The 19,074-nt window shown below is 54.7% G+C and overlaps 1 protein-coding gene across 3 annotated transcripts in view; it reads right to left on the bottom strand.

Annotated features, from left to right (window-relative positions):
• MPRIP (myosin phosphatase Rho interacting protein) overlaps positions 1 to 19,074 on the bottom strand; it is a 74,269-nt gene that overhangs the window by 52,554 nt on the left and 2,641 nt on the right. For all 3 annotated transcript variants that reach the window (XM_069029803.1, XM_069029801.1, XM_069029802.1), the window contains exons 2-3: positions 10,255 to 10,332; positions 8,384 to 8,449 (exon numbers count right to left, since the gene is read on the bottom strand). In XM_069029803.1, the coding sequence (XP_068885904.1) occupies positions 8,384 to 8,449; positions 10,255 to 10,332 (144 nt within the window). The remainder of the gene's footprint in view (positions 1 to 8,383; positions 8,450 to 10,254; positions 10,333 to 19,074) is intronic.

Raw genomic sequence — 19,074 nt, forward strand, 5'->3', positions numbered from 1 at the left:
CTGCCTGCGGCGGGCGGCAGAGCACAAGCCTGTTAACACACTCCCACAAACCAGCTCCTGGATCAGATCCTGCAGGAAGGAGGTGAAGGGTAAGCAAAGTTGCCGCACACGTGATTTACCTATGGTAATTTCAACTTTCAGCAAGGCTGTCTGGCTGTTTTATCTCATTACCTACTTGCAGTCAGACTTCAGTGACTCCAGGGAAGAGCCTCCTCTGAAGCTTTGAAGAAACAGGGCAAAATAAAAAGGTCTTACAAAATATGTATTGCCAAGAGAGCATTCACATGCTGTTACCTGGTCCATCATAAAGGAAAAATAGTATTTTTACGGCATTTTTTTTTCCTACTTTTGTATCTTGCAGCCCATGATAACTCAATAAGCAAGGCAAATAATCAAACTTGCCTGGAAATTCTCATCCTTCACCAGAAATGCCTCAAAACAGCACAGGCAAAAGGGGGAAGACTCCTGCAAAAACCCTGCATTTAGTAACCCTGAGAAAAGCTGTTTACAAAACCTCACTGAAGACCTCAGCTTGTCTCCACGCAAGTTTTAACCTGACATCCCTTTTACAGCCTCCAAACCTGATGAATAATTCATGCCTGGGATAAAGCAGAAATATCATATTCACCAATGCTTACCTAACAGAGAAACAAGGGCTGCAAATAAGTAACTTATTAACCCCAAACTGTGCTGCTGCTTGAACAGAGGGCACACCTCGGCTTTCGGTGGAAAAATAGCTCCTGAGCCAAGGCAAGAGCACACTGGGGGCTGAGACCCCCCGCTCTCATCACAGCTCCAGCACAAACACGCCTTGTCCTGGACTCAGTGAGATGCCAGCGGGTGGAAAACCCCCCGAGAGCAAGGCTGGGAGCTGCCACCCTCCCTCCTCCTCCTCCTCCTCCTCTTCAGGGGTTGCAGCCACCCCTTCTCCGTCGGGAGGGGAGCGGCGGTGGGAAGCCCACAACCCCGCACTCGCCCACGGCTCCAGCCGCTTTCTCAGGCATTCCAAAATTTGGCCAGAGTCTCTTTTTGCAGCACGCCCCCCTCCATGGCTGGACGCCTGCCTAATTGCGTATTTATTTATTTCTGTATTTTCCCAGCTCCCCGCACACACTGGTGCAGGGTGGGGGGGAAGCCAAGGCCGGCTCCCAACGCGGACCCAAAAAAATAAAAGAAAACCAAAAAAGAGGGAGTGCAGCTCCCCACATTCCCCGGAGGGTGGGAGGAAGCCGGGAAGCGCAGGGCTGGCTGGGAAAGGGGTGGGAGCGGGGGGCAGGAAGGGGGGACGCCGGCGGCATCGCCCACCCCCTTTGCTTTGTGCGCGCTTGGGGAAATTAAAAATAGCTGCGTCCAAAGAGTGGCTGCAAGCGCCACAAAGAGCGTGTTGAGCGGAGGCAGCTGCAAGCTATTTGCTGCCCCTGGTAATCAGCATCTCGGCTTGCAGAGCCCCTCCGGCCCCCCCAGCCCCTTCCTCCCCTGCCAGAAGCTGCCGCTGCCTCTCTCCAACCCACATATGTCATGTCAACAATCAATGAATGCAGGATCTCTGCCGGGGGAAAAAAGGGGGAATGCGCTTTGATTTTTGGAGCAGCTTTGTTGCCTTTTTCCATTCACATCCTTGTCCTCCTCTCTGAGCTGTCACTGAGGGGTTTGCAGCACTGAATCCCACCAGTCAACACCAGGATCCCTCATGACCCTCAGCAGGAACAGGGATGTGCCAGCTGCTGGAATGCTGCTTCTTCTAGGAGCAGGGAAAGGGATGCTGCCCAGTGCCACCCAACCTGTAGCCCACGGCCTACTGGTGGTCCTCACTGACCTGATCCAGTGGCCTACAACAGGGCTGGAAAGAATTAAACCCGACACCATCCCCACCACATGGCTGCAGCTGGTGGGCTCAGGGTCGTTCTGCAGGCACCTCATTTTACACCCCCTCCCCAGCACCAGGCAACAGAAAAAAAATGGTGTTTTTGTTGGTTCCTTGGATAGTTTAGTCATTCATGTGTCTGTGGACTGGCACGGCCACCCAGGGGCTGGGGGATGCTTGGGAGCCCAGCACTATCCTGGCTTGGAAAGAGCTGGGATCAGGCACCCACTGCTGCAGCCCCTTCCCCGGGTGCCTGGGGGGATCAGGGGGCCTGAGTGAGGGTAACTGCTCAGCCTTAGCTGTGTCATTTCACTGCCAGCCCTGACATCTTCCCTCCTAAATGCCATCAGAGCTTGATTTCCACATTAACCTTTTACAGTAGATACAATTTTTCCTTCACCAAGAGCCCGCAGCCAGGCTGGAAGTCACAGGTCCAGGAGTCACAAAGGAACTCCAGCTGCTACAAGTGCCTGCTTCACTCTGCCCCCCATGAACAAGACAAATGCAATTTAAACTCCAGCTCACTTCCCTCGCTGCTCTGGCACACGTCTTCTACACAAATGTCTTTGTTAGGTCCCGAGGGATGAGGAGTGGGGAAAAAGCAGAAGGATGGAGCCACTTGAACCTGTCCTTGCACTTAGGCTGCTCAGCCTAAGAGCAATTCCAGCTTTGTGGCTCGCCCTGCAGAAGACAACAGGGGCTGTGTTGTTTCCAGGAAGGAAGCACCTGGGCCAGGTCATCAAAGCAGCTTGTGTTAGGAGGTCGCTGGCTGCATCAAGCTTTCCCAACTCTGCTTTCATCCCCTCTCTGCCTGTTAACTCCCAAACCTCCCACCACGGGCTGTTTCACACTGGGGCCTCTCCTGAGAGGGTCCTGCAGCCACAAAATGTCCTTCTCAGGGGGCTTGGATGTGGACAACAGTGTTCTCCAAAGCTCACAATAAACACAGGCAATTTTGGGGCCCCGATGATGGTCCCTGGCCATTGTCAGTCACCAGGACTCATGAGGGAGCCATCCCTGGAGGAGACCTCCCTGTTGCCCCAAACTGCCCTTCTGCAGCTCAGCAGTTTTACCTTCCCGAACACACTAAGCCAAACTAAAAGACATAAAAGAGAGGGGTCAGCAGTGTAGGGAATGATTCCTGGAGAAGCCCACCGGTGTCCTGAAAGCAGGACCTGCCTCCAGCAGCAACTGGGGCCAGACACTTGGAGCAGAGAGAAATGGGAAGACATGAATCCCCCAAAGTCACCATTATGGGATCCCCACACCCAATCCCAGTAATGACACTTGGATAAGCATCAAGACAGACATTAATATAAAACCACAAATGAAGAGCTGTGCATCCTTCTTTCAACCCCTTCAAGTCTGCTTGGTCCTGGCTTCAGCAATGTCCCGGGGAATGAGTTCCCAGGGCTCCCTGCAGGTTCATGTATTTTTTTCCCCCCAAATCAGTACTGAAAATTAAACACAACAAATTCATCAAAGATCTCTAAGCTCTGTTCAGAGTCACCAGCACTTGTGCTGTCTCTGCATCTCCTCTAGAGCAGTCACAAGGATGTGCTTGTCCCCTCTCTCTTTGGATGTCCCTTTCCTGCCCAGCCTCCCTGGAGGAGAAAGGATCTCTGCTTCCCAATTTTCCCATCATTTCCTTATTGCTACTGCACCATCTTTGAGATATGCACCGAACATCCCACATAAAACCTCCTTACAGATCATTGTTCACCCTGACTTTACTACATCCAGTCTTGGAAAAAAACTGGGATGGGGGTCCCTGTCACCATCTGAGCCTCACACAGTCACTTCCACCCAGCCTTCCTGTCTCTGCTTGCTTTAAATTTCAAACACACTTTGATTCAAGCCAAAAGCTTTTTATGCTAAACAGAAACTGAAAGTCTTGATCTGGCAAACAGAGGCACTGGCAAAATTGTGTCCATGAGGGGAAACCACAGGGGATGAGGGGAATGGGGTTTGTAAAGCCTGGTGCTCCCATGGACGAGGGGGCAGGGAGAGCTTGGAAATACTTAAGTGGCAAAACGTGTGGAAAAAGTAAGGACAGAGAGGCCAGGATGTTTAAGGTTTGTTTTAATCCCTGCCAATGAATTTCAGTTCTGTGCCAAAACTGAAGTAAACTGCTTTGATCTGAAAAGGAGGAAAAACACACACACGGGTTCTTGGCTTCTTAAAACAATACAGATGACAAAGGAGGGAACTACAATGAAAATTAACGCGGCACAGCTCTGCTGACAGTGACACTTTAAAATGCTCCTTTCCTTCAAATAAAGAGGATTTTGGAGGGGGGTGAACTAGGAAACAATAATTACACAGGTCTATGGATCACAACATCACTGAGCATGCATCCCTCCCTCATCCCCCTCCAGATGCTACCAACACTTACACCATTCTCCTTTTTACCCATTTATCAGTTCTTTAGGTTTCTGTGGCCAGGAGTGGGGCCTAGGGCCGAGCAGGTCTCCAGATGTGACACCACAGCCCTGCTGTGCAGTGCCAGACCTCCCACCTCTGAGCTGGCCTCTCTTCTCCTATTTATACACCCAGCCCAGGGGTCCCACTGCTCCCTTAACCATTCCCAGATGCCAGGCTGGCCTCACTCTTCATCCCACCCCAGTCCCATCAGCTCCCAGCTCCCTCTTGACCTCCCTCCCTGCCCTCACAAGCTGGAGCGGGGATGTCTGCTCCATTGTACTGAGGTTAATGATACTATGATCCATCAGAGTTCCTGATTTAGGAGCAGGACCACCCCAGCAAACTCTGGTATTGAGGTGGCTGACTATTGCTTTAAGCATCCTCTTAGACCCTTTCCCAAATTCAGAAAGCAATTTGACTGCAGCAAGTAAGAGGTAGGGTAGAGTTAGGGCTCACAGCCCATCCTCACACTTCATCAAGCTGAGAAGTGCCAGACACACTGAAGTCAGTTTGCTGGGAAAAGGGTATGTCATGCCCAGGGATGCTCCTCCTGAATCCCTGCAAGGAAACTAAAAGAGCCCATTCAGAAGATGCTCTCACCTTGGCTCTCATTCACAGCATCAGCGAGTTTGAGATGCTCCCAGACAAGCCTAAATTTTGTCCTGTTTTCAAACCAGCATATGCACAAAGAAAAAAACCTCTTAAATTAATAGTCTCAGCTATCAAAAGGAAGCCTGATGTGACACGAGAATACCCCCAGGGAAGATGCAAAATGCCAACCTAGTATAAATCTCAGCTCAAGAGAAGTGGCAGAGGGGTAAACTGAGGCACGGAGACAAGGCCTGGCCCTGGACATGCAGTGAGTCATTAAGAAGCTGGCCTGGAGATCCAGACCCTCTCCTCTGACCTGCCCCAGCCACAGGGTTGGATGCATCCCCAGGCACTGCTTGAGGCCGTGGGCCCACCTGCAGGCCCAGGGAGGGACATGGCAGCGCTCTCCATCCCTACAAAACCCCTCCTGCCTTTCCATTCCCACGCAGACGGGCTCTATTTATAGAGACCTCAGCCGCTAATTATAGATCACAGCAATCAAAACAAAAGGAGGCAAAAGCTCTGCACTTGCCACTCGCTGGCTCTGGCCCCTGAGCCCGGCACTGTTCTTGTGGCAGCTCCCATATCCCAACCAAAACCTCTCGGACTGCCCCAGCACCACGGTGCTGGGCTGCTCTCTCACAGCAGTGGTTTCACTGGAGACCACAGGGTGTTTTACCAGGAGAACTGAAACTTCTCCTTGGACACTGACAACACAGCAGCTCAGTCCCAAGCCTGTCCCCAACTTCTTTCCTGCCTTCCCTCAGTAAGAGTGGCTTTGTCATCCTCCAGCTGCTGCAGAGAAGCATCAACCCCCTGTCATCATCAGTCCCAGCACGAAGGTTTATCAAACAGTGGGAGCAAGCCACCATCGGGGTGCAGTTGTGGATGTTCAGCATGGGAAGGCAACCCCAAGTGATCACACAACCTTCACATCCACCCACAGTTGGGAGGCAGGAATTTCTGCACGTCTGAGCAGGCTCAGCTTAGCCAGGGCTCGGCAGAGCTGGGAACAGCTGCTGGCACGATCCCCACAGAGGGGAAGGGGGTGGGATCTGCTGGGCATTCCCAGTGGCCAGGCTGGTTCTGGATGCCACCAGCCGCAGCCAGTGTGAAAGAGGGAGACACCAGGGAGAGAGTCTGGCAGCTCAGCCTGGTCTGAGGGGGTGAAGGTCCATAGCCTGTGCAAATTCTCCCCACCGCAGCCATCGTGCTGAACTCATTTTGTTTTCAGACTGGAACTAGGGCAGAGAAAGGATAGACAGAACAATGGACACACAGAAAGAAGGTGACCAAGCAGGAGCACCGACTCAGGATCAGCTCTGGGATATCTCTGGGCAGGTCTCAGGAGAGAGCTGGATGCCAGCAGGGCAGCTGGTGCCTGCTTGTCCCACCTTCCATTACTAACATGCTCCAATCCAACACCAAACTTGACCCATCCCATGGTAAAAGGCTCCTGTGCCCAATGCTGCCCCATCCTACAGACTCTGAGTACCACAACACCAACATCTCTGGGGACTCCCTGAGGTCTCCCCAACCTGGGGTTGGGCTTTGAGCTGCCCCTCCACACCCCACTGCTCTCCAACCTGCTGGGAGCCAGGAGCAGAGCCTCCCTGGCCAGTCACAGGAATGTCTCCATCACCATCACCAGCCCAGGACTCCCCTCCCAGGCTCACCCCTCCCTCCAATTCCTCTTTTAATAAGAGCAAAAATCGCCAAACCCACAAAATTATTGTCTGAAAGGTTCAAGCAGAGCCATTCAATCCCAGACTGTAACTGCCTGGGAGGTCTCTGGGCAGCTGCCGCCCGGCTCCCACACACTCCAGAGGCTGCTCTGCACTGAGTCTCCCACAGGACCCCCATCCAGCTCCTGGGGAGAAACTGGGGCACACTGGGGGTAGATCATCCCTGAGAGGACTGCAAAGTGGATCCCACATTATAAAAACAGTGTCTCTGCTGGCACCCCCTGGATGAGGCCCCAGCCCTGTTACTCCTCACCAGGCCACGGAGGTGGTGGGGACAGGGCAAGGGGCCGGCACAGCTGGAGGGGTGGAAAGGTCAGGAGGATATTTTTACACCATGTGTCAAACCCCAGTGAGGAGGAAGGATCCATGACAGTCTCCTCTATCTATGACTATGACAAGGCCAGACCCTCCTGGGATCCATCTCACCACAAGTGGCCATGGGGCAGCAAGTCCAGGAGCCAGCACAGTGGTGTCACACTGCCTGGGACACCATCCCGCACCGCACATGTGTACCTCCCCTTTTTGTTTGTATGTTTCCACCTTCTCCCTTCTCAAGGGGAAAAAGCCCAACAGGTGCCTGAAGAATGCGGGATGCTCCTGCTGTTGTCTGGGTGTTCTCTGGAAATGGCCCCTGTGGCACGGGGCTGAGGCACTGCCTGTCTGCTTCTGCCCAGATGCAGCAGAACCTGGGGAATGTCAACCTCCTCAGGATGAAAAAAAAAAAATCCAGATTGTGCTCCCCACCATTCTTGCACCTCTACCTCAGACTGGGGAATCTCCACGCAGACACAAACCACCCTCCTGTCAGTGTAGGACAGGAAACACCAGCCCAGTGCAGAGCCAGGCTGCTGACACTGAAAATGTATTAAAGACTCCACTGCTCCTACCGAAGACATTTAAATTATTTAGGGCACTTGGACCAACCCCAAGTAAAAATACAAACAAACACAGCATGAAATCTGAGCCACACTAGCAGTGCCTCATCCCACAGTGCTCTCACAGGAGGCACTGGAGGAGGACCAAGGCACACTGACCTCACAGGGAGCCTCCCTGCCACCGACACAGGTGTCCCTGTGTGTCCCTGTCCCACAGGTGTGCTGTCCCCCGCTGGCTTCCTGAGCTTCCTGCCCAGGTAGATCCCAGCACATGGGTGTCCACTGTGCCAGCCTGCTCAGCCTTGGGCACCCTCCCATGAGCTTGCTGTAGCCAGCAGGATAAATCAGCAGTCCTGGGTGCTCCTGGGATTGACCTACTGGGCTCTTCAGCCCCACTTTGCAGCTCACAGCAGATGGGTTTCCCTTCCTTTGATCCCCTTTTACCAATGGGAACAGTGCTGGTGACAAGCTGCAGCTCCAGGGCAGGCAAGCAATGGGAAGGCATTCCAGCTGACCTACTTTCCACGGGCATCGCTAGGCAGGGCCTCCTTCTTGGACACTGCCAAGGTGATTCACCACAACCAAAACCCAGCTGGCACTGGGAAACTGGGCAAAAAGGAGGGGGAATGACCTTGGGGACCCCCTTCAGCACTTCCTGCCAGTGTGGGATCTGTCAGCAACTGATGAATCCCATGCCAGGTGGGACCCACATGCCTCCAGAACACCCACCATCCTCTGCAGAGTGTCCACAGAGCTCTCACACAAACCCAGCCTGGCACAGAGTCAAACCCAGACAGCATAACTCTCCTCCAGCTTGGCAGAGCATTCCAAGGGCAGCAGATAACCCAGGTGATCCCCTGCCTGGACACAGCTGGGCCACTCACCATCTCGTCGAGGGCGTAGCGCAGCAGCCCGTGCTCGTAGAGGATGAAGAACCGACGCTGCCATTTCTGCAAGAGAAGACATCGAGGTAGGTCATGGCAGTGCCCACCAGTCCCTGGGCCTGGCTGGGAGCACTAGAGCTGTACATCAGCTGGCAGGGCTCTGCCGAGGATCTGTGTGCACCAGCCCACGTTGCCCAGTGCTGACTGCCCTGAGCTCCAGCAGCCTTGGGACCATGACCATTCCCTGGGGAGCCTGTTCAGTGCCTGACCACCCTCTGGGGGAAGAACCTTTTCCTAATATCCAAACTAAACCTCTCCTGACTCAGGTTCATGCCACAAATACTGGGGACACCAGAAGGATCCCCAAACTAAATGCTCTGAGCCCTCAGCTTCATCCTACATCATCTACTCCAGCATCCAGTGGTGGAGGGTGACAGGGTGTCATGGCAGATGTCCCCCAGCAGCACATGAGCTCAGTTTGGATGGTGGCTGCACTTCTGGCATGGCACTGCTCAGGCAATCCTGGCACCACACTGGCACTGCTGCCTCTGCAGCTGCACGGCAAATCAGATTGGAGAACTGATCTGGCTGGAAAACTGCCTTTTTTTCATGTGTGCCAGGTTGTTTTCAGCCAAGAGCAAAAACTGGTTGAACAGGCTGAAATAAAAAAGGTCCTGGATTCATAGCCTCAGTGCAGCAATTCTTATCTCACTTTTCTCACCCCTTTGGGCAAAGTCCAGGGTGCTCAGGGACAAGCAGAACTACGGAGGACTTTGTGGACCTCCACAAGCCCCAGCTTAGCAGGCAGCCTAGGTTCTGATGAGACACAGGTCCCATGTCCCCTTCATGTCAGGCCAGCAAGCCTATGATGAGCTGTGACTCCAAATAATGACCCATATACCCCAGGCCGAACTCAGAACCCAATTCTTGCTCACTCGGGAGTGATTTTTTTATTACAAACAGCTCTGAGAGCATTTTGGCTCCATGACAGGGGGTTCATGGACCATTGCCATCCCTCCCACACACAGAACAGCCCCATCCTGGCAGCCTCAGCAGCAAGTTCCCTGCTTGCTGCTTGGGGACAGGCTGAAAGTCCTCGTCACAAGCCAGCAGTGAAAGGACGTTGCCTGGCCACATCCTTCTGAGCCTCACACCCCCCAGGACAGGAAAGTGGGGGATGCTCCAACCCCACACAATGCTGCTGTTTCTGCCAGGCATAAGCAAATCCCTTTGGGAAGGAGCTGAGTGTGTCCTGTTCTGTCTGCAGGTCTCCGCTGCCAACACTTGGCTTCAGGGCTCTGCAGGGTTATAGCAGATGGGAACCACCTCTCAGTCCCTTCCTTGCTGCAGGACCTGCCTGACATTGGCATATCCACACTAGGGGATGGGATGCAGCCTCCCTCTAGAGCTCTGGGCACACTCATGATGAGCTGCAGAAAATAAAGTAGTTGTTTCCAAGCCCTGAAGGAAAACTGGGAGCCTTTCTGATGGTCGCAGCACATCTCAGAGTCCCAGAGCCCACACTCCACTGGCCTTCCTGACAGCATGGCACGTGTCAGGCAAACCAGAGCAGCATCAAAAGGCAAAAGTAACACGCCGTAAAGTTGCACAGACTATGCCTGACCCGCACCTGGAGTGCCGCACCCAGGCTGCTGCCCAGCATGGGAAACCTTGTATCCCAGAGAAGGCATTCCAGCCTTGCTGCAGGAAACATCTCCCAGCTTCCTGGTTTGCACAAGGGGATGAGGGCATGGAGGTGCCTGTGGCACTCCCAGGGTCACAGCCACCCCCATGGGCAGGGACAGGCCCTTGCTGCTCCTCCTGCCACCCCCACCCATGTCACAGGGAGGGGATGTCTCAGCTTCACTTACCCGGGAGCGGTGGACGGGGTTGTCAAAGTCCGTTCCTTCCGGGGCCAGCAGCAGCCAGCCACCATAAATGGGTTTGGCCTGCAAAGAAACAGCAGAGAAACACTCAGGCACAGTGGAAAATGGCTTAACATGGATCAGCACCATGGGGAATCGATGGTCAAGAACCAGGGGAAACTGCAGCAGCCCCAGCACAGAGGCAGTTGCGTGAGCTCAGCGTCCTGCATGCAGGCAAACTCAGCCTTCCCAGTGTAGGAAACGTGGTGTCTGATGGCAACCCGTGGTGTGACACACACTGTGTGCCTATGGGACTAAGACGAGGACTCAGGAGGAGGCAAAACCCCAGCCACAAATTCCAAACACAGCTGCTCTTGCATGGCACCGTGCCCAGAGCACCAACCTCCCGGGTATTGCCGAGCAGCAGAGCCCATCCCCACCAACGGCTCTTCCCATCGGCATCGGCAGCGTGCCTCTACTCCAAAGCAAAAACACACTCCAAAGGAGAGCTCGATGTTTTCCGTTCGTTAATTAAGAGAGGAAAAACTACCCAGCGCTGGCAGTTCTCCAGCTCCCAGCCGCTTCCCGTGCCGCACACATCCAACTCCCGCTTTCCTGCAGGGGCAGCCCCTGCCAGCCCACTCCTCCCACCAGCGGTGTCCAGCAGCCCACGGCCGAGCACACAGGAAGGTCAGAGCCGGGAGGAGGGAAAACAGCTCGTTCAGCCAGCCGGGAAGAGAAAGGGAAAGAATACTCGGAAAGAACCCTGCAGCACTGCTGTATGTCAGTGGAAAAAAAATATCCATGCTCTTTCCACCGCTGGCTCGGATGCAGAAGTGGCCAGGGTGAAGCTGACCCATGCCACGGCAAGCGGTGGGATGGGGACGGGCACTGGGCATGTCCTCCCACACAAAGTCCTGTGGGCACCGCTCCTGCTGCCTGTCAAGCTGTAAACGATGAGCCAACACCTGGCAAGGGCTGGTGAGCCAACACCAGCCAAATTCTGCTGCAAGAGTGGCAAGGCATTGCCACACCAGCAAGGCGGCTCCACAGATACCAGGACAGACCAGGAGGGAGGAAACCCAGAGCAGATCCAGCTCCAGGAGACCCTGGGTCTGGGAACACTGCTTTCCACCACAGAACACTGATGGCATGTCCATCCCAGCCCAGTCAAAAAGTGACAAGGACACACTTTCCCAGCTCCCCTCTAACTGATTCAGTTTATCTTGTTGCTTCCATTCTTTTCTGTTCCTTAAAGTTTAAAACTGTTTCCAGTTCAGTACCTCCCCTAGATTCCTCCTGCCAGTTTCTGTGGTTTTGTAATGTTAAAAAAAAAGTTTCCCCTCTGGAAAAATCACTGCAAACAATAGAAGAAACTGCCTATGCACCAGAAACTGTCAAATGCATGAAGCACTGAGTAAGCAAACTGGAAACACGCTGGAGGAGACCTTTTACTGTTTATAAAGTGAAAAGAAATAACAAAATCTCTTATCCCCTCCACAATATGACATACCAGCTCAAGGTGTTGCTCTCCCAGCAGCTGGGAAAACATGATTTGAGAAGACCTTCCTTCCTTCCCCCTTTAAATGAGATTTAAACCGATGAAAACAAAGCGCTGGGATTAGGATCCAATTTGGGGGAGCCAAGGGGGCCCAGGGCACCCCTACACCTGCTCCCATGACCACAGTGGGGGCACAGAAAGGCACCTATGAACACCCCAACCCTCCCTGGGTTTGGCAAAGGGCCCGGAGCCCCCACCACCCCTGTCCAGCTCACCTGGATGCTGGTGCCCTGCTCGCCCATGGCCCCCATGCCACCTCCAGCCGCCCGGTACCGCTCCGTGCCCGGCTCTGTGCCACCCACGCTGCCAGCGCCCCGCAGGTGAGCCACGCTCTGCCACTCCCCCAGCACACCCCACCCAAAGCCGCCCGTGACGCATCCGTGCCCACGCGATGGGAGGACTCCAGAGCAGGGGATCACACTGCTCCCTGCCATGCTGGGATGTGGCCACGACTACCTGCATGGCCTGGGAAGGGCCAAACGTCCCAAATTTCTGTCGTGTTTTACAGGGGAAAAGTAGAATTGCAAATGACTAATGATGACCCGTCAGAAATCCTTCAATGGGTCACTGCAACAGGAAATGGGGTCCCCAAATTCCCATGAGAGAGCGCTGAGCAGCTGGGGCTTGAGAAGGTCTTACGAGTGGCCTCCACCATGCAGGAACAAGAGGATGACAGTGACAACAGAATGTGACATCCCAACGGTTGGCATCATCACACCAAGGCAGCACCCTGGTGATCCTCTGGACAGCCAAGCTGCTTGCAGGGCTCAGCCCTCTTCCACCCCCCAATTTTTCCATACCTCAACTCTCCCCTCTGTGTCCCAGCACAGCTCCTGAACAAGACCAACTGCTCAACCCAGCAAAGCGCTATGAGCAAAAACTCTCCCTGACACAAGCCACAGCACTGCAGCCATCCCAGAGCACTATCCCAACCCACTCTGAGCAACCCACAGCACCCAGCCCATGTGACAGGCAGCAGGCAGGTCCAGGGCCACACCAGGGACAGAGTAACCATGGAACCAACAGGGGACATCATCACCAGGGCCAGCAGCGAGCAGCCTTAACCCAGCATTACAGGCATGAAGTCCTGCCCTATCTCAGCCTGGCTCACAACCCCCAGCAGACATTATTATGCCCTCAGCTACTCCAATTTTAGTTCAAACTGTCTGTAAATAAACACTGAGCACCTGAAATACACACCCTTAACATAGAGCATGGTCATTTCTGTAGCGGCGTCACAAAAAACCACCAGTGGGCTACACTCGTTTTGGCAGAAGCATCCAATTTCAGATACTGAAACCAAAATAGCTGAAAGGTATGAATTAGAGCCAGGCAGCGTGGGCAGCCTGGTTCCACCCATCAACAAATAAACACGCAGCAGCGCTTTTTAAAGACAAACCAAAACAAGCTCCTGCTAAAACCAAGCAAATGCCCAGAGAGGTACAAGCCTAAATGAAAGGGATATGAATTAGCACACGAAGTGTCTGAAATAAACTCATCACACCTGCATCGGAATAGCCCTGCTGAAGCAAGGTTTAAAATAAACCCGATGTGGGAGGCAGGTCTAAGAGGGTGTTGGAGCACCAGGATGGAGCTGGAATCACACGTCGTTTCCACTGGCTTGGCTTCCTCTGGAGAGCTCGTCAAGGAGGAAAATGCAACAACCAGCACTGAGCAAGAGCTCAGACCAAAAATTCCCTCTTCCAAGCAGATTTGTCCAACTTCGCATTCAGGGATGGTGTTAAAGCAACTCCAGGGTTTCCAGGATGCCTTCTGATGCAGGGCCCCATCCGCTTCCTGGCAGCTCCAGTGATATCCAAATGGCAGTTCCACGTAGTTTCTACACAGGTAGCAGTCACATTGGGTGCTCAGGCACTGGGTGGGTGGCTTTGCTTTAATCCAGAAGGTACCTGGCTGGAGGGTTAGCCACAAAATGCCGTGGAAAGCAGAGTGGAGAGTGGCTGCTGATGGAGCTGGGGTGGGGTGACGCTCACCCCACCACTGCGTGGGAGGTGAGGCCGGTTTGCAGCCCCACAGCACCCAGTTCCATCCGATCCCGTGGGACTGCTGGAGGCTGACTCAGGCAGAGACACCCCCACGTCACCACTCTGCTTCCTGTCACACCTCTGGGAGTGTCCAGGTATCACATCCCACCTTTGATCCGACACTGGAGCTGGGCTGTGGGGCACCTGCAGCACCTCACCTGCCTCTGAGGTCACTGTTCCAGCTACTGCCTCCATCCCCTCAGCCCATGGGCCTACAGTGCATCCAGGGGGAGGACGCTGCCTCCAGCCCAGCGCCGGCAGCACAGCGGGTGGGAGGAAGCGGAGAAGGAAGCGGCCCCAGCTGGGTTTACACAAAGCTGTCAGGCTGCTGTGCTGATGCTGCCCAGGCATGGACAAACCACCCCAACCAGCTCCACCAGCACTGGGAACATGATTCCCAGCAGATGGGGAACTGGGCTTGAAGGACGCACAGAGCCACTCAGCACTTCCCGAAGCCTAGGGTGACACAGGAACCCTTGCACACAGGGCCGCAGGGCACCCACTTCCGGAGGGCAGGAAGGGTCACAGGATTGTGGCAGCGCATGGAGCACCAGGTCACGGGGTTGGAGGTGGGCTGTGACACCAACCAGCTGCCTGTTGGACAGGCTTTCACACCTCCTGTGGTTTTGGTGGTACCTTCACCTCTTCCCTCCCCATGCAAACCAGCCACGCATGCAGGACCCAGCAGAGCCACACTGTGCTGGCCCCACAATGCTGCAGGAGCTCATTGCACAAGGCGGAACAGAAGAGCTGTACCAACATCCACATCCACCTCTTAGGGTGCAGACTCAACCCCACAGCAGAGTACCCACATCCCTGCTGGGGTGCTGGACAGCCAGGTGGGGTGGGATGCACCCACAGCCAGTGCCCACCCACCCCCACATGTTCTGGGGGAAGTCCGAATCCATCACCGGGAGAGACTCCTGGCTCCAAGCGCGTGGTGGGAGGGATAATCTGTTTAGGCTGCCGGCAGACGTAATCAGCCTGTCTCGGGTGGAGGCAGGGCTTGTTTTGTTCAGGCTTGGCAACTGAGCGGGAAGGGGAAGAAGAATGGATTGTTGCATTGGAGCTTTAGGCTCTGCCTCCAGCACCGGGAGCAGGGAGCCCTGTGCACCACAGAAGTGATGCCAGGGCTTCCAGCAGCCCCACAAAAGAACAATGTACCCAGCTTGACCCAGGCTGTGGCTGAATCTATGGTGGAACTTGTTTCATCACCTTTATGGGTCAGCCGAATATTCACCAAAGGAGCCTCTCCGACAGCAGTGCCTGCTGCTCCCCACACCCATGGGAACACAACGAGCTGTCACCCAGATCGAGAGAGAGGGGAGAGTAAGGTCATCATTCCCTGTCTCCTGATCCACTCAGAGCTCCCGAGAGGCAGGGACCCTTTTCTGGCACAGTTCAAGGAGAAAGTCACCACAAACACTGTGGTTGCAACCTCAAAATAGGAAACCTGGGTGGTTTCAGCTCTGCTTTGCTCTCAGTTTTGCACACCTTGGAGCCAAGAGAACATCGCTGATGGATGAGTCGGAGCAGCCGTCACTCAGCAGGAATGGGGAAGGTGACACGGTGTTCAGGGAGGGCATGGGATGTGATACCCAAGCAGGCGTTCCTGCCCACAGCATGGCTTCTAGGAACTGAGAAACAGGCGTCACTTGACATTCTGCACACTCCCAGTGGGATGGCAGATGGAGACCCACTGGAGACCCGTGACCACGGCTGTCAGGAGGCTCTGCAAACACGGCTGTGCAAACCTGCGCTCCGGCAGCAATCCCAAGAGCCAGGATGAAGCCCAGCCTCAGCAGTTAAGCTGCTTACATCCCTGTTTCCCTGCCTGTACAGCGTTTCCCCTCTGCTGTCTGTCACCTGGCGACGCCAAACCTCAGCGCGGAGGCTGCAGTGCTGCCTCTGAGCATCCACAACCATTCCCAGAGCAAAACCACTCTCCTATCCCCCAGTTCCTCATCCAAGTGGCTGCTCACTGCCCCTGGGTTCAGCCCAAACAGTGCTTTTTCCAGGACAAGACCTGGGCAACTCCTGAGGGCCACCCTGGATGATGGGGAGAGTCCCCTCTCCATCCATATCCTGCTCTTCTGCCAAAACACATTCACACAAGGCAGGCATGAGTCGGCCACTGCCAGAGCTGCAAATCCCCAGCCAGGATTTCACTACCAACACATCTCCACATGCAGTACAAGGCCAAACCAGACTGGACAAACTGGACCTGGGGCACGAGGAGCACCATGCCATGGGCCAGCTGTTGGGCACTGTGCATGGCACAGCCCTTCTTGCACACCGCTAGCACTGACCCAGGCGTCGGCAAACCCCAAAGGACGGAGCTGCCTGGACAGTTTGCTGTGTGGGCAGTAGGAGTGACCAAGCAACCAGAGGAACAGGAAGGGGAAAGGTTGAATTCACCCTTCATGCAAACAGCCGGCCTCCTTCTGCAAATACCCCTGATCTCAGGGCTGTGCTTGGGTCCAAGGGCTGCCATTGCCTGGGGCAGTCGGAGCAAGAGCTGGCCGAGGCCGGCTGCGGCATGCATGGGGAATTTGTCAAGCAGCAGCAAAATGAAGCGGGACAGAATGGACTTTGCAATTCCAGCTCCTCCTTGAGCAGCCCCAAAGCTGGTGTACCTGGCAGCGAGCAGGCGTATCTAACCACTTCCCACCACTGGCCTTCCTCAGCGCCTGGGAGAAGCCACAACATCTCTCCACAGTGCTGTAGAGGGGATTTATCACTTCGTTGGGTGCCAGCGCAGATAAGGTGCGGCGCCGTGCAAAAACCCAGCAGCAAGTCAGTGTGCAAACGGGACGGTTCTCCAGCACCCAAAGGCGCCGCCACGTCCCTTCCCTTGGGCCAGGCAGAGGTTCAAGTGCACCCCAAATCAACCCCAGCATCCAACACAGCTTCCGAGTGCCCACTGCCCTCCCTGCCTGCACGTCACTCTCCAAGGATGGGATGCTGCCCATGGGACTGAGCCACCATGACCCTGCCCCCCCAGCCCTTCTGGCTGTGCCCCAAAGTCCCTGCCCTCCACAGCCACTGACAGAGGCAAATTTGACATTTGCAAAGAAATCTCCCCCTGTTCAGTGCTAATAATCAGTCAAGTAGAGGCGGATTTTTGCAGCATGATACAAGCAGCAGGGAGCAGGGAATGCAAGCGCAGGGGCTGCTTTCCAGGAAAATGGGGGCTTTTCCTCCTGAAAAGAGCAGGGCTGGAGGGAAAAGTGTGGCCGGGACATGATCCCTCACCCTATCACCCTTTGGACAATGCAAAGAGTCAGGAAAAGACCCCTGCAGCACAGGGCATCCCAGCCCCTGGATGCAATGTCCCAGAGCAAAGCCAAGCCTGCGACCCAACGCTGACACACTCCAGCCTCAGAGCTGCTGGCCACCAGCTGCTCAGCATCCAGAACAGTAGGAAAGTGATAATGTCCAATGGAGAAGAGATGGAAATAACCACCCCCTGTCTGAGCAGGGGTGTCACGGGAAGAGACAGTGGGAAAAGTCTGCGAGCTCTGTTTTCTAACTGGGTGGTCCTCTGGGCATCTATGCCATGATCTCAAATAAAAAGAAAAAAAGGAAAAAAAAAGACACTGGTAGCTGGAAAGACGTCCTTAAATTCCTCTATCTGTGCCAGTCCCCACGCCCCAAGAGAGCAAATGCATGGAGAAAATTAAAAGCAACTGCTTTACACTCTGCTCTTCTTCCAATTCAGGCCAGGCAAAGTTTTTAGGTTAATTCCCAGCTTGTCCCACGTTGTTGGGGGCTTTATCTTACAGACCAAAGGCATGTGTGTGCAGACATGGACTGGCCCGGAGCAGCCAGCGTGGAGAGCAGGGACCTGACGGGGGCAACGCCACGAGAACCTTGGGTGGCTACTTGGGGTAAGGGTCCCACTGTACAGGCTGACTTTTTCTTGGAGACAGAAGGCAGGGGTCCCTGGGAACCATCCATCTTCTCAGGGCAGGTTCTGGAAAGCTGAGTTCCGTATGAGGTTTGCAGGTGGTTACAGGGGACTGTGCAGTGCCAGCATAGGCACGTCTTGCCAGGAAAGTGGAAATTCCCACAAAAAGGGAATTTCTCCCTGGATGGGAAAGGAGCAGCGTAAGATGAGCTGACAATGGGTGGGTGGCACAGCCAGGACAGAGCCACCAACAGCATCGTGTCTGCCAGCAACCAGATCCTGCCACCACACAGGATCAAGGGATCTGACAGCCCACGACCCACAGCAACAGATTTTCCCAAAGGGAGAACAGCCGCACTGACTGACCCAGTTTTTCCCATGCTGTGTGGGCACCCCAGAAGGTCAAACAGAGATGGGGGGGGGGGCAAAGGCACATCACCTCTCACCTGCAGCCCTGGGAGGGGACAGTCACATCTCCAACAGGTGGTGGGACTGCATGTAGCTGCCCCAAATCACACCGAGCCCTGTCCGGCAGCACAGTCACGCACAAAAACAACTCGTGAAGGCAGCGCTCCCAGGATTAGGGACTTAGCGTCCACACAGCCCTTTGAAGTTGGAAGCGCTAAGTCTGATTATTATTAGAGAGCTCCAGCTCATTAATCCTGATGTTTGGGGCTGGATTTCCCCCCTCCCAGCCCCATTCCTAAGCCGGTTCCCGAGTACGACGGAAATCCACTACTACCACTAAATATTTGTGACTCTTTGCAAACGTACTCTGGGTCTCTGCCCTGAGCGGCTCCAGCGCCCTGCAGCACCCTGGGAAGCAGCGGGGGCAGCTCCTGACACCCACACAGGTATTTTTATCTAATAAAAATCCAAAAGAGACACAAGTGCGTAAGCGTGAAGTACCTTCACCTTTCCTCCAAGCCAAGTACAAAGGTCAGATGACTCCAAAAGACTTTTCTAGCCTGACTCTAGGTAATCACCAACACCGTCCCTGTCCAACGGGGTGAGCAGGACGTGCTGGGCACAGAGCCCCCACGCTGCGGAGTGGGACCCCCCCAAACCAACCCAAGCTTAAAAAGAATGAGTTCAAAAGGCAGAAACATTCAGAGCTGTTAAATGAACCGTTATTCCTGGGTGTGCTTCGGAGTGAGCACACCCCCACATCCATCCAGGCTGCGATACGGGGCACAGCCTGGGAGGGGAGGCGGGCAGGGTGGTGGGGAAGCGCCGGGGTGGCCGCAGCCGGGGGGCTCCTAGGCACAGGGAGCTGCGGGCAGGGCGGGAGGTGCGTGCGTGCATCATAC

Source organism: Aphelocoma coerulescens, chromosome 14, assembly GCF_041296385.1.
Source record: "Aphelocoma coerulescens isolate FSJ_1873_10779 chromosome 14, UR_Acoe_1.0, whole genome shotgun sequence".
In the NCBI taxonomy this organism is placed as follows: Eukaryota; Metazoa; Chordata; class Aves; order Passeriformes; family Corvidae; genus Aphelocoma; species Aphelocoma coerulescens.